This window comes from Triticum urartu, chromosome 2A (genome assembly GCF_056163025.1).
Source record: "Triticum urartu cultivar PI428250 chromosome 2A, HENAU_Tu73, whole genome shotgun sequence".
Classification (NCBI taxonomy): domain Eukaryota; kingdom Viridiplantae; phylum Streptophyta; class Magnoliopsida; order Poales; family Poaceae; genus Triticum; species Triticum urartu.
The window spans coordinates 230,594,400-230,610,680 of record NC_141874.1 but is presented as its reverse complement, the minus strand read 5'-3'; the positions used below and the strand labels follow the sequence as shown (position 1 = coordinate 230,610,680).

The following is a 16,281-nucleotide window of genomic DNA, read 5'->3' as shown; positions in this document are numbered from 1 at the left end:
ACTTCGTGTGTTGCACATCTAAGTCATCAATATGCATAAGTGTTAGGATGTGTGCCTGATCACAGGACATTTGAGGATTCCAAGATATTTAACTCACACCGTAACTTGCAAAACCTCTTCTCATCCAAGGGCTTGGTGAAGATATCTGCCAATTGCTCTTCAGTGTCGACATGTATGATATCAATATCTTCCTTCATAACATGATCTCTGAGAAAGTGATGACGAATTTCAATGTGCTTTGTCTTCAAGTGCTGAACTGGGTTGTTGGCAATCTTGATGGCGCTTTCATTGTCGCAGTAGAGTGGCACTTGCTTCAGATGAATGCCATAGTCTTTGAGTGTTTGCTTCATCCATAGAAGCTGTGCGCAGCAAGATCCAGCAGCAATGTATTCAGATTCAGCAGTGGAGAGAGATACACAGTTCTGCTTCTTTGAAGACCAACATACAAGTGATCGTCCCAGAAAATGACATGTGCCTGATGTAGACTTGCGATCCACCTTGTCACCAGCATAATCAGCATCCGAGAATCCAACCAGATCAAACTCTCAGCCCTTTGGATACCATAATCCTAATGTTGGGGTGTAAGCCAAATATCAAAGAATTCGCTTCACAGCTAAGTGATGCAATTCCTTTGGTGCCTCTTGGAATCGAGCACACATGCAAACACTAAGCATAATATCTGGCCTAGATGCACATAGATAAAGTAAAGAACCAATCATGGAGTGGTATACCTTTTGATCGAACTCTTTACCATTGTCGTCGGGACCCAGATGATGTTTGGCTGGCATTGGCGTCATGAAGCCTTTGCAGTCTTGCATCCCAAATTTCTTCAGGCAATCTTTGAGGTACTTCTCTTGAGATATGAAGATGCCGTTGCGTTGCTGACATATTTGAAGACCAAGGAAGAACTTCAGCTCACCCATCATGGACATCTGATATTGCTCTTGCATCATATATCCAAACTCTTCACTGTATTTATCATTGGTGCAGCCGAAGATAATGTCATCCACATATATTTGGCACACAAACAGTTCACCATCATATGTCTTCGTGAAGAGAGTGGGGTCGAGGGAACCAGGTTTGAAGCCTTTGCTCTTCAGGAAGTCTTTGAGTGTGTCATACCAAGCCCGAGGGGCTTGTTTGAGGCCATACAGTGACTTGTTGAGCTTGTAAACCATGTCAGGATGTTTTGGATCTTCAAAGCCAGGCGGTTGTGCAACATACACTTCTTCTTCAATCTTGCCATTGAGAAAAGAGCTCTTCACATCCATTTGATACAGAAGAATGTTATGATGATTTGCATAGGCCAGCAGTATGCGTATGGTTTCAAGTCTAGCCACAGGAGCAAATGTTTCATCGAAGTCAATCCCTTCAACTTGAGTGTACCCTTGAGCAACGAGACGAGCTTTGTTTCTAACAACTTGACCATGCTCATCTTACTTGTTGCGATATATCCATTTGGTGCCTATCATATTGTGCTTGCGAGGATCAGGACACTTAACCAGTTCCCATACATTATTCAGCTAAAACTGTTGAAGCTCTTCTTGCATAGCTTGAATCCATTCAGGTTCCATGAAGGCTTCTTCAACTTTCTTGGGTTCAGATATTGAGACGAATGCGAAGTGCCCACAGAAATTTGCTAGCTGTGTTGCCCTTGAACGAGTGAGTGGACCTGGTGCATTGATGCTATCAATTATTCTCTCAATCTGTACTTCATTTGCAACACGAGGATGTACAGGACGAAGATTTTGCTCTTGCTGATCATTGTCATCGTTAGAAGGATTGTCTTCAGGCTGAGCATTGTCTTCAGTTTGATCAGGTGCGGAGATGATAAGTTCCTCTTCCGGCTGAGATTCAGATGATATGATTTCTCCAGTTCCCATATGTTTGATTGATTCACTGGATGGAACTTCATCTAGCACGTTTGGCAGGTGCTCTCTTTGTGAGCCGTTAGTCTCATCGAACCGCACATCCACTGTTTCAACCACTTTATAGTGAAAAAGGTTGAAGACTCTGTAGGAGTGCGAATCCTTTCCATATCCAAGCATAAAACCTTCATGTGCTTTTGGTGCAAATTTTGAAGTGTGATGTGGATCCTTGATCCAGCACCTGGCACCAAATACTCTGAAGTAACTGACATTTGGCTTCTTGCCAGTAAGGAGCTCATAGGATGTCTTGTTGAGAAGCTTGTGAAGATAAACACGGTTGATGATATGGCATGCACTATCAATGGCTTTAGGCCAGAACTTTCTTGGAGTCTTGTATTCATCAAACATCGTCCGGGCCATCTCAATAAGTGTTCTATTCTTGCGTTCCATGACGCCATTCTACTGCGGTGTGTACGAAGCTGAGAATTCATGTGTAATGCCCAAAGTATCAAGATAAGTGTCTAGACCAGTGTTCTTGAATTCAGTGCCATTGTCACTTCTGATGTGCTTGATCTTGACGCCATAGTTGTTCATGGTTCGATTGGCGAAGCGTCTGAAGACATCCTGCACTTCAGTCTTGTAGAGGATTATATGCACCCAAGTATATCTTGAATAATCATCATCAATGACAAAGCCATAGAGACAAGCAGTAGTAGTAAGAGTTGAGTAATGAGTGGGACCAAAAAGGTCCATGTGGAGCAGTTCGAAGGGTTGAGTCATTGTCATGATTGTCTTTGAGGGATGCTTGGCCCTCGTCATCTTTCCTGCTTCACAGGCACCGCATAAGTGATCCTTCTTGAACTCGATGCCCTCGATGCCTATGACATGCTTCTTCCTTGCAAGGGCGTGCAGGTTCCTCATGCCAGCATGCCCTAGCCTCCGATGCCAGAGCCAGCATTCAGAAGCTTTTGCTAGAAGACATACGACAAGTTGTGGTCCTGCTGAGAAATCTACCACGTACAAATCATCTTTCCGATACCCTTCAAACACTAGAGACTTGTCAGATTCCATTAGAACAAGGCAACAATATTTTCCAAACATCACAATCATGTTTAAATCGCAAAGCATTGAGACAGACATTAAGTTGAAACCAAGGGATTCAACAAGCATGGCTTTATCCATGTGTTGATCCTTTGAGATTGCAACTCTACCTAGACCCAATACCTTGCTTTTACCAGTGTCAGCAAATGTGATGTGACTTTTGTCAGATGGACGTAAGGTTGAGTCCATGAGAAGGCTTCGCTTGCCAGTCATGTGATTAGTACACCCACTATCAATAATCCATTCTGAAGGAGCTGGTGTCGTACCCTACAGTGTAGTTAGGGGGATAGGCTTCACGAAGAGAATTGTGAAGCATAAACATTTGACAAGCAAGTGGATTATGAAAGCTTAGATTGAGGTTAGGACTGATAGGGCAAGTGGCAAGCGACTCAGGAACAAAATACATAATAAGACCATTTGGGCATTTGATCTTACGCCCTACAAGATGTTTAAGGTCCCCAGCAATGGCTTCAGATGATTTTGGTTTTTGGCTGGAGACCTTTCCCTGCAAAAGAGAGTTAAGCTTTCTTAGCCACCCACTTCTTCAAGGGTGGCTTCAAAGCAATGAGTCTAAGTGCAGCATCTGAGAACTTTGGCTTTGGAGCCCTAGAAAAAAGTCTTGCAGGTGGACAATAGTACTCATAAGGATAAGCAGAATAGTTTTTGGTCTTATGAACATGGCGGTTTGATGAAACACGCTCATATTCATAGGCCTGAGTAAGGTTTCCCTACAAAACATTTGCGTTAGTGCGACTCAGGTGAGTCCTCTGTCTGTATGAAGCGTTTGGACCATATGAAGCCTGTGGTCTGGGGTTTGTCTTCTTCACTTGTGGTGTCATGACGACATTCACAGGAATATTCTCCAAACGCCTTTTCGGCACCCAGACTTTCTTCATAGGCGGCCCATTCCTGCAGTTACTACCAATATACCTGGCAAACACTTCACCATTCTGATTCTTAAACAGTTTATAGTTTGCATCAAATGATTCATCAATAACAATGGGATTAGCACAAGTGAAGCCAGATAGGGTGGATGGATCCGCTGAAGGTTCCTTTGTAGCAACCCATGTGGTTTTGGGGTACTGCTCAGGTTTCCAGTAAGAGCCATCAGCATTCATTTTCCTTTCGAACCCAACACCCTCTTTCCTAGGGTTTTGGTTCAGGATCTGCCTTTTGAGGACATCACATAGTGTCTAATGCCCTTTGAGACTTTTGTACATCCCTGTTTCAAGCAATGTCTTCAACCTAGCATTCTCATCAGCAATAGCAGTGGTATCCTCAGCAGAGGGGTTAGTTACCACATCAACAGTTGAAGATATTGCAATAGTAGCAGCAGTAGAACACCCAGCAACAGAAGTAGCGTTGTCACACTCGATGCATTTAAGACATGGTGGTTCAAATCCTTCCTGAGCTGAACTGATCTGTTCGGTGCGAAGTGACTCGTTTTCCTTTTGAAGATCTTCATGAGCCGCTCTCAATTTCTCAAGATCTTGCTTCCTTTGAAGATAATCATAGGAAAGCTTTTCATGAGTTGTTGAGAGCGTTTCATGACGACTTTTAAGTTCCTCATACTTAACGTGAAGATTTTTTATGTATTCAATTAAGGACTGAGATCGAGTCATTTCAGCGTCTAACAGGTCATTGCTTTTGTCTAACAATTTTTGAATATGTTCCATAGCTTTCTGTTGTTCAGTTGCAATTTTAGCAAGTGTTTTGTAGCTGGGTTTGGAACCACAATCAGAGTCATCTTCACTAGATGTTTGATAGTGAGTAGTGCGTGTGTTTACCTTGGCACCGCGTGCCATGAAGCAGTAGGTAGGAGCGGAGTAGTCCTTGTCATTTGCATCGGTGTCGGTGATGAAGTCATTGTCTTCAGTGTTGAAGATGGACTTGGCAACATATGCTATAGCCAGACTCGCAACGCCAGAATCGGACTCCTCCTCAGACTCCACCTCCGCCACCTCAGAAGCGGACTCCTCCTCTGAATCCATTTCCTTGCCAACAAATGCACGTGCCTTGCCAGATGAGCTCTTCTTGTGTGATGAAGACTTTGAGGAAGACTTGGAAGAAGACTTTGAGTATTTCTTTTTCTTCTTGTCGTCAGAGTCATACTCCTTGCTCTTCTTCTTGTTGTTGTTCTCATTGTCCCACTGCGGACACTCAGAGATGTAGTGGCTAGGTTTCTTGCACTTGTGGCATGTTCTCTTCTTGTAGTCATGAGTAGAAGCTTCATCATTCCTTGAGCTTGATCGTGAAGACTTTCTGAAGCCTTTCTTCTTGGTGAATTTTTGGAACTTCTTCACAAGCATAGCAAGCTCCTCTCCAATGTCTTCAGGATCATCAGAACTGATGTCAGATTCTTCTTCAGATGAGGAGACAACTTTTGCCTTCAAGGCACGAGTTCGCCCATAGTTGGGACCGTAGATGTCTCTTTTCTCAGAAAGCTGAAACTCGTGTGTGTTGAGCCTCTCAAGTATGTCAGACGGATCGAGTGTCTTGAAGTCAGGACGTTCTTGAATCATCAGGGCTAGGGTGTCAAACGAGCTGTCAAGTGATCTCAGGAGTGTCTTGACGACTTCATGCTTGGTGATCTCAGTGGCGCCGAGAGCTTGAAGCTCATTTGTGATGTCAGTGAGTCGATCAAACGTGAGCTGGACATTCTCATTGTCATTTCTCTTGAAGCGGTTGAAGAGGTTGCGAAGGACACTGATTCTCTGATCTCTCTGGGTTGAGACGCCTTCATTGACCTTGGAGAGCTAGTCCCAGACTAGCTTAGATGTTTCCAAAGCACTCACGCGGCCATACTATCCTTTGGTCAGATGACCACAGATGATGTTCTTGGCAGTGGAGTCCAGTTGAACGAACTTCTTGACATCAGTAGCGGTGACACCTTCACCAGCCTTGGGAACGCCATTCTTGACGACATACCATAGGTCGACATCAATGGCTTCAAGATGCATGCGCATCTTATTCTTCCAGTAGGGATATTCAATTCCATCAAAGACGGGGCATGCAGTGGAGACTTTAATTATCCCTGCAGTCGACATAGCTAAAACTCCAGGTGGTTAAACCGAATCACACAGAACAAGGGAGTACCTTGCTCTGATACCAATTGAAAGTGCTAGTGATCGACTAGAGGGGGGTGAATAGGCGATTTTTATGAAAGTCTTCAAAACATGGAAGTTTCGAAGACAAACGATAGAAATAAACCTATTACCATGCAACGGAAGGTAGACTACACTAGGCAAACCATAGTCAAGTATTCAATGAAGTGAAAGAACAATGACTAATAGCAGCTAGGCAGTAAAGATCAGGTAGGAAGATATTGTGAAGCCAATCAGAACAAGCAGTCACTCAGTGAAGACAAAAGATAATGCAATCATACAATGACTTCACAAGGACCAACAGTAAGTAAATGGAAGGGAAGGATGAAACCAGTGACTCGTTGAAGACAATGATTTGTTGGACCAGTTCCAGTTGCTGTGACAACTGTACGTCTGGTTAGGGAGGCTGAGATTCAACTCAGAAGACCTCGTCTTCACCTTATTCCCCTTGAGCTAAGGACACCCAGTCCTCGCCCAATCACTCTGGTAAGTCTTCAAGGTAGACTTCCAAACCTTCACAGATTTCGTTCACCGGCGATTCACAATGACTCTTGGATGCTCAGAACGCGACACCTAACCGGCTGGAGGATTCACAGTCCTCAAGTGTAATAAGTCTTCAGATCACACAGATAGGAAGACTTAAGTGATGCCTAACACTCTTTGGCTCTGGGTGTTTAGGGCTTTATCTTCGCAAGGAATTCTCTCTCAAAGGCTTCGAGGTGGGTTGCTCTCAAACGACAAAAGCCGTATTCTAACTCTGAGCAGCCAACCGTTTATGGTTGTAGGGGGTGGGCTATTTATAGCCACTGGGCAACCCGACCTGGTTTGTCCGAAATGACCCTTGGTCACTAAGGAACTGACACGTGTTCCAATGGTCAGATTTCAAACACACACGACAACTTTACTTGGACTACAAGCAAAGCTGACTTATCCAACTCTGGACAAGATTTGCTCTCATAGTCTTCACTCGAAGACATAGGATTTTGGTTAAGCATCACTTCAGTCATTCTGACTGGTTCTCTTGGACCCCACTTAACAGTACGGTGGCTCCTATGACTCAACAAAGAAAAACACAGAACGACGAAACTGCTAAGTCTTCGCGCTCCATAGTCTTCACGCGATGTCTTCTGTTATCATAGTCTTCAATGTGAATGTCTTCACATACCACCTCTGACTTCAATGTCTTCATACATTTTTAGGGGTCATCTCTGGTAGGAAAACCGAATCAATGAGGGACTTCTACCTGTGTTATCCTGCAATTCTCACAAACACATTAGTCCCTCAACTAGGTTTGTCGTCAATACTCCAAAACCAACTAGGGGTGGCACTAGATGCACTTACAGGTCAGCACATGGAATATGCTGCCAAAGTCACAACATAGAATAATAATGAAATTTCTACCTCTATATGCAATATGGCTGGTGGAGGCTCTAAGTTTAATTTTGCATAAAAGATAATTTTTCCCTAACTCAGGATAAAACAGATTTATTACTACAAAGTTGATGTTATCAATGAGATGGTTCCACCAACCAAAATCTCATAACCCAAAGTTAATATTAACCCCAATTCAATTACAGTAATTGTGTCGAGAGTTCCTGATAGTTCCAATTTCACAGGCTCAAGTTGTTCGTAACTAGGGACACGGCTAATCGATTAGTTTAATATTCTACAGAGTTTTGCGCACTTTCCCCACAAGATTCGATCCCTCCTTTTACGTCCCCGCACTTCCTAGTGTTTGAGAACAGGATCACCGGAACATGGTCTTTCAGTGAACCACCGATAGTGCCCATCCAATCCTACCATTCGTCTACATCTCGTAGTACTGTCCAGTCAGAGTCATAACTAAGATCAAAGCCACAACCCATATTGACTTGTGGCTACATAAGTAAGCTTTCGGTCTTGAAGTATCCATCCGTCCCTTTGAGCCTAGGTGGAGCTTTCCTCATGATAACTAGCCTACTCCAGCTCACTGAGAGAATCCACTGGTACTCCAGGATGCCCTTGAACCATTCCACCCAAAGGTATATTGAAGTCTTGGTCTTGAAGTCTTGAAATATTGAGGTTGCAGTCTTGATCAAAATTTTATATCACACTCAAAACTCCCATGTATCACTCAACCAATCCCCGTCTACAAGAGCATAGAAACTTAATAAATTCATTGTTTCTTGGGCATTGGTAACAGGGTGTAATGACCCACAAGTATAGGAGATCAATTGTAGCTCTTTTCGATAAGAGCCAATTACAACGGTGGTGCTAGACCTTGACGCAAAAGATCACTTTGGTGCTAGAAGTTGTGGCATACATCAAAGTGGTGCAAAAACTTGGTTTTGACGTGCAAATACAAGGCTTATTTCATTTAGCATACAGAGCCGGCGCTGGCTAGGTGCGTGGGGCCCGCTGTCAGCCATTGGACCAGGAGAAAGGGGTGTGTGACTTTTTTCCAGAAACACCCTCGAAATATAAAATTTTCACAAAGAAAACCATGTTGACGTGGGAGAGGTGGCATTTTTTAGCTCTATGACCAGTGGGCCGGGCCATGTGGCAAGCGCTCAACTCGCCCGCCTGGTCGCTCGCTCGCTCGTGCCTCGAGAGTTGTTTAAGAGTAAATTACAACTGTGGTGCTAGAACTTTGCGCAGCTGAGAGTGAAAATTAAACTAAACGCGAAGGCCCTAGGTATCAAACCCACAACTAGCAAGCTGGATAAACCACTCCACCATTCACGTTACCATGTACTCAGTGGATAACGAACTTATATGTATTGAACTTCAAAGCATGTGGTATTGGTATTTAATACAGGCTGCAGATACTACGACCCATTTTACACCAGTTCGGGTTATTTTATTTTATTTGTAGAAAGTATATAAATTATAATCTAAGTACAAAAATAAAGTATGAATATTTGTGTGCACAGATATACATGCGAGTGAAATAACTTATTTTATAAAATTGTTCACGTATTATTTAGAAAATAATCATATATATAAAATAATATTTGTGAGTTACATAAAGATTGTATGATTTAAAATAATAGCAAATATTGTTAAAATTACAATTCACAAAATTATTTAGTTATACACACATTTCAATCACTTGCATGTTTCTATAGTTCAATGTTTATATAATTAAAGTAATTCATAATTTAAAATTTAAACTGTTGATATTAACATTAATTTTCAATAATTTAAATATAAGCGCGAGTGTGTGATATTTTTTATTGACTATTTTTTTTCATATTAACTAATTTTTTTGTAATCATGGTTTGTACGTCTAATATTTATAACACACAATTATTTGAACGTAATTTTTGTTACTGGATGGTTAGAGGGACTGTGGTATCCCCAGCCCACCAGGGTTCAACTCTGGGTGCTTGCATTTATTTCTGGATTTATTTCAGCATTTCCGGCGATGCGCATTCATTGGGGGAGGAGATGTTTCCATCGACGATGCGGTGCCTACGGTGACTTCGTAAATTTCAAGATAATATGCCGGCTCAGTTTTTTGGAGGTGCTTATAGGGATAGGGTGTACGTGTGGGCGTTCATAGGGGTGGGTGTATGCGCGTGTATATGAGCACTTGCGTCTGTACTGTGTTAAAAAAACTTACGTTTTAGAAAAATAAATAAAAAACAAACCGGTGAAAATTAGCCCGCAGTATCGACGGCCCATTTAAATTCCACATGCATGTGTTATACACAAAAAAATAGTTAATATGGGAAATTTCACGCTCCCATGTAAATTAGGTTAGGTACATATAACGTCCTTATCCAGATTGAACATGGGAGCGTGATGGGTGCATTGGCTAGTTTGCTTGCATGCTAGGTGCTGATCGTGGGTTAAATTCCGTGCGGCCAAACTTTTAGTTTAATTTTCACTATCTCACGACTGGCGGGACCCACTGATTAAGAAAAATCCCATGTCAACCGGTTTTTTTCTAAATATTTCGAAGGTGTTTCTAGAAAAAACAAGTCACACACCTCCTTCTCCCTGTCGAGTGGCTGATAACGGGCCCCACGTGCCTAGTCAGTGTTGATTCCATATACATGCAAGATAAGCACTGTATATGCACGTCGAAGCCAAGTTTTTGCACCCCTTCAATGTATGTCACAATTTGTAGCACTAAAGTGACCCTTTGTGCCAAGTTTTAGCACCACTATTGTAATTGACACTTTCGATAAGTAAGAGCGTCGAACCCAACGAGGAGCAGAAGGAAATGACAAATGGTTTTCAATAAGATAATGTTTGCAAGTGTTGAAGTTGTAAGTAGCAGAGTAGTTTGATAGCAAGATAATTTGTAACGAGCAAGTAACGATAGTAGCAACAAAAGTGCAGCAAGGTAGACCAATCCTTTTGAGGCAAAGGACATGCCAAAACGGTCTCCTATGATAAGCAAAGCGTTCTTGAGGGTACACGGGATTTTCATCTAGTCACTTTCATCATGTTGGCTTAATTCGTGTTCGGTACTTTGATAATTTGATATGTGGGTGGACCGGTGCTTAGGTGCTGTTCTTACTTGAACAAACCTCCTACTTATGATTAACCCTCCTGCAAGCATCCACAACTACGAGAAAAGTATTAAGAATAAATTCTAACCATAGTATTAAACTTTTGAATCCAATCGGCCCCTTACGGAATAGCGCATAAACTGGGGTTTAAGCTTCTGTCACTCTCGCAATGCATCATCTAGTTGCTACTCCACAATGCATTCCCTTAAGCCCAAATATGGTGAAGTGTCATGTAGTCAATGTTCACATGATAGTATGACACCACTAAAGGAATCACAACATACATACTATCAAAATACCTAACACATATCAAGTTCACATGATTACTTGCAACATGATTTCTCGCGTGACCTCAAGAACAAAAGTAACTACTCACAAACGATAATCATGCTCAAGATTAGAGGGGTATTAAATAACATAATGGATCTGAACATATAATCTTTCACCAAATAAATCATATAGTAATCAACTACAAGATGCAATCAACACTACTAGTCACCCACAAGCACCAATCTATAGTTCCGGTAACAAGATTGAACAAAAGAGATGAACTAGGGTTTGAGAGGAGATGGTGCTGTTGAAGATGTTGATGGAGATTTCCCTCCTCAAGATGGATAGTTGTTGGTGATGATGATGACGATGATTTCCCCCTCCGGGAGGGAAGTTCCCCCGGCGGAATCGCTCCGCTGGAGGGCAAAAGTGCTCCTGCCCAAGTTCTGCCTCGAGACGGTGGCGCTCCATCCCGAAAGTTCTCTCCATATTTTTTTTCTAGGTCAAAATGACCCATATACCATAAGATGGGCACCGGAGGTGGGCCTGGGTGAGCACAACCCACCAGGGTGCACCTGGGCTCCCTGGCGTGCCCAGGTGGTTTGTGCCCACCTGGTGGCCCCCTCTGGTAGTTATTTGCTCCAATATTCCTCAAATAATCCATAAAAAATATCCGTGAAGTTTCATCTTGTTTGGAGTTGTGCAGAATAGGTGGCCTGACATAGCTTTTCCAGGTCCAGATTTCCAGCTACCGGAATTCTCCCTCTTTGTGTATACCTTGCATATTATGATAAAAAGGCACTAGAATTACTCCAAAAAGCATTATTATGGATAAAAACATTATAAATAAAAGTAATAAAACATGATGCAAAATGGATGTATCAGCAACCCCAAGCTCAGACCTCGCTTGTCCTCAAGCGAAAACCGAAATCGAAAAATATGTCCACATGCTTAGAGAGAGAGAGGTGTCGATAACAACAAAATACGGACATAGAAGCATCAAGTTCATTATTATAACAACAACAAACTTAAACATAAAACTTATATCAAAGAACTTTTATCATAGACTTCTCGTGAATAAGTGACAATTCATCACACTATTGAAGTATAAACCAAAAACTCTATTAGAAACTAACAAACTATGTTCTCAGTCAACTTTGCAACTACAATGCGTTATCTTTTCAGGAAGGGTCACCTATCGGAGTCTTTAGGCAAGTCCACGTACTCAACCATCATATAGTCTTTTATGATTGCTAACACTCACCGCGTACACATGAGCAAAACGTTTCAACCGGACATATAGAAAGATACGGGCTTATAGTTTTGCCTCCCAACTTATTCACCTCAAGGGTGATGTCAACAATAATAACTCATGCTATCTATATGCAACTGGACATATGTGACTAGATCTTTCCTCACCACATGATGCTTGCCAAAAGAGAAACATAAAAAGGGATAGAAGGAAAACTTTGACTCTTTGCATAAAAGTAAAAGATAGGCCCTTCGCAGTGGGATGCAGAGGTTGCCATGCACTTATTTGTTTGTATGTTCAACACCTTAGTGCAAAAGAACGTCATGTTGCATTGGCCCTTGTGATAGCGACCTTTATTATGCAGTCTATCGCTTTTATTCTTCACAATCACAAGTTCATGCAACACTCAATTTTCTCTTATGCTAAATGATCTCACACATTTAGAAGCAATTTTTATTGCCTTTTTGCACCGATGACAACTTACTTGAGGGATCTTGCTCAATCCCTAGGTAGGTATGGTGGACACTTGAAAATAAGATTTGGGTTTAAGGGTTTTTGGATGCACAAGTAGTATCTCTACTTAGTGCGGAATTTTTGGCTAGCAAAGATAGGGGCAAGCACCACATGTTAAAGGATATATGACAATATGACTTCTATGTGAATATAAACAAACATAAACCATCAAGTTGTCTTCCTTGTCCAACGTCAACAATTTTGGCATATAATATTTTGATGAGGGCTCACAATCACAAAAGATTTCTAGGATAGTATATTTATATGTGGATCTTCTCTTCCCTTATTAATTCCTTCATGAGTTGCATCATTGACTAATGCTATGTTTGTCGATCTCTAATATAATTTTCTACTTATACTTTTCCAATCACCTACCATAAGATTAGTATATGATATTTTATTAATTTATTTCCTTTCTTTTATTTATTTCTTTTCTCTTTTTCTTCCTTATTTCTTTTCATTTATTTGCAACATGGAAGTAAAGAAAGCAAAAACTCAAACTAAATTTTTTTATATAACTTGCACACGATTACAAGGATAGACCACTAAGCAAACTCTCAGAGAGGAAATGATCAAACTAACTTTTATTCATCTAAAGTAAAAGATCGAAATAAAATAAATAAAGGCAAGAAGATAGTGGGATGATACGATACCGGGGCACCTCCACCAAGCTTGGCGGAAGCCAAGGGGAGTGCCCATACTCGATACTCAGTCCTCTTTGGGTGGTGAAGAAGATGATGGTGATGAAGAAGAGATCTTGTCCTTGGATTTCCATGGCAGTGGTCCACCACCATAAGAGGAGGAGTGAGTCTCACGGGTCTTGCAACTAGTAGCCAAACTCATACCTTTAAACCTCGCCTCATATTCAAAGACTTGGTTTTGGAGGTCATAGATCTGGATTTGGAGGAAGTTATTTGCTCGTTGAGGTTGAAGGCGATGTCCTTCAAGGGGTTGCCATCCACCTTGAGATCATGGGAGAGGTCCGTGATCATAAGGTGGTTAGCATTGAGTCCATGCTCCACCATCCCCTTGAACCGGAAGACGTCTTTCTCCATAGCTTCAAGCCTGGCCTCCACGGTCCCCGTCCCCTTGGGACATGGCACATCCCGGAGGTGAAGCACCCCATCATGCATATGGATGACCTGAGGGTGCTGCACCACCTCCCGAAGGTATGGGTTGATGACGTTCTTGAAGAACTTGTCCTTGGAGGAGCTTGAAGCAGCCATAATAGGTGGAATCTGACAGAAAACAACAAGAAAAGAGAACAAAAGATTTCTCTGTGATAAGGTAGTTAACAGGTTCGGGAAGTATATATAGATTTTTCATCTTGGGGGACAAGCAAAAGGAAGAAAAACAGAGTCCGGAAGGTGTTCCAGGTGGGCATAACCCACCTGGGCGCGCCAGGCAAGCCTAGCGCGCCCTGGTGTCTTGTGTCCACTAGGGTACGCTTCCTGGAAGTTTATTTATTTCATAATTTTCTAAATATTCCAAAACTGATAAAATATATTTTTGCGCATTTTTCGGAGTCCGTTTACTTACTGTATCACGTACCTCCTTATTTTCACGATTCTGGAGTGTTCCGGAAGGACTCTTTTATGTGTTCTTCCGGTATCATAGTTTCGATAATATTACTTTCAACGTTAATGGGCGTACCTGAGATATAATGTTTTATTCGTTGCTCATTGACAACCTTCGGGTTAGTACCTTCGGCATTATTTATTTTGATGGATCCAGACCGATAAACCTCCTCGATAACATAGGGGCCTTCCCATTTTGAGAGGAGTTTTCTTGCAAAGAATCTGAAATGAGAGTTGTACAAAAGAACAAATTCTCGGACTTTAAACCCACGATTTTGGAGTCTTTTGTCATGCCATCTTTTAACTTGTTCTTTGAATAATTTTGCATTTTCATAAGCTTGGGTTCTCCATTCATCTAAAGAGTTAATATCAAATAACCTCTTTTCACTAGCAAGTTTGAAATCATAATTGAGCTCTTTGATGGCCCAATATGCTTTGTGTTCTAACTCAAGAGGCAAATGACAAGCTTTTCCATAAACCATTTTATATGGAGACATGCCCATAGGATTTTTATATGCTGTTCTATAAGCCCAAAGTGAATCATCTAATTTCTTAGACCAATTCTTCCTGGACCTATTTACAGTGTTTTGCAAAATTAAGTTTATTTCTCTATTGCTAAGTTCAAGTTGACAACTAGACTGAGGATGATTGATTCGTCACCAACGTACCTATAATTTTTGATTGTTCCATGCTATTATATTATCTATTTTGGATGTTTAATGGGCTTTATTATACACTTTTATATTATTTTTGGGACTAACCTACTAACCCAAGGCCCAGTGCAAATTGCTGTTTTTTGCCTATTCTAGTGTTTCGCTAAAAAGGAATATCAAACGGAATCCAAACGGAATAAAACCTTCGGGAGAGTTATTTTTGGAACAAACGTCATCCAGGGGACTTGGAGTACACGTCAATAAAGGAGCGAGGAGGCCACGAGGAGGGAGGCGCGCCTGCCCCCCTGGGCGCGCCCCCACCCTCGTGGGCCCCTCGCAGCTCCACCGACCTACTTCTTCCTCCTATATATATATATATATATATCCATATACCCCAAAAATATCCAGGAGCACCACGAAACCCTATTTCCACCGCCGCAACCTTCTATACCCAAGAGATCCCATCTTGGGGCCTTTTCCGGAGCTCCGCCGGAGGGGGAATCGATCATGGAGGGCTCCTACATCAACACCATAGCCTCTCCGATGATGTGTGCGTAGTTTACCACAGACCTTCGGGTCCATAGTTATTAGCTAGATGGCTTCTTCTCTCTCTCTCTTTGTATCTCAATACAAAGTTCTCCTCGATCTTCTTGGAGATCTATTCGATGTAATTCTTTTTGCGGTGTGTTTGTCGTGATCTATGAATTATGGGTTTATGATGAAGATTATCTATGAACAATATTTGATTCTTCTCTGAAATCTTTTATGTATGATTTGTTATCTTTGCAAGTCTCTTTGAATTATCAGTTTCGTTTGGCCTACTAGATTGATCTTTCTTGCAATGGGAGAAGTACTTAGCTTTGGGTCCAATCTTGCGGTGTCCTTTCCCAGTGACAGCAGAGGCAGCAAGGCACGTATTGTATTGTTTCCATCGAGGATAAAAAGACGGGGTTTATATAATATTGCTTGAGTTTATCCCTCTACATCATGTCATCTTTCCTAATGTGTTACTCTGTTTTTATGAACTTAATACTCTAGATGCATGCTGGATAGCGGTCGATGTGTGGAGTAATAGTAGTAGATGCAGAATCGTTTCAGTCTACTTGTCGCGGACGTGATGCCTATATACATGATTATGCACTTTTCTATCAATTGCTCGACAGTAATTTGTTCACCCACCGTAATACTCATGCTATCTTAAGAGAAGCCACTAGTGAAACCTATGGCCCCCGGGTCTACTTGTCGCGGATGTGATTCCTATATACATGATCATGCCTAGATATTCTCATAATTATGCACTTTTCTATCAATTGCTCGATAGTAATTTGTTTACCCATGATACGTCTCCAACATATCTATAATATTTGATTGTTCCATGCTATTATACTATCTGTTTTGGATGTTAATGGGCTTATTTATACACTTTTATATTATTTTGGGA

The 16,281-nt window shown here is 41.6% G+C and overlaps 1 protein-coding gene across 1 annotated transcript in view; it reads right to left on the bottom strand.

Moving 5' to 3' along the window:
* LOC147984666 (uncharacterized) overlaps window positions 1–13,836 on the bottom strand; it is a 59,119-nt gene extending 45,283 nt beyond the window's left edge. The window contains exon 1 of the mRNA XM_087541204.1: window positions 13,573–13,836. Within this exon, the coding sequence (XP_087397330.1) occupies window positions 13,573–13,836 (264 nt within the window). The remainder of the gene's footprint in view (window positions 1–13,572) is intronic.
* Between the last annotated feature and the right edge of the window lie 2,445 nt (window positions 13,837–16,281).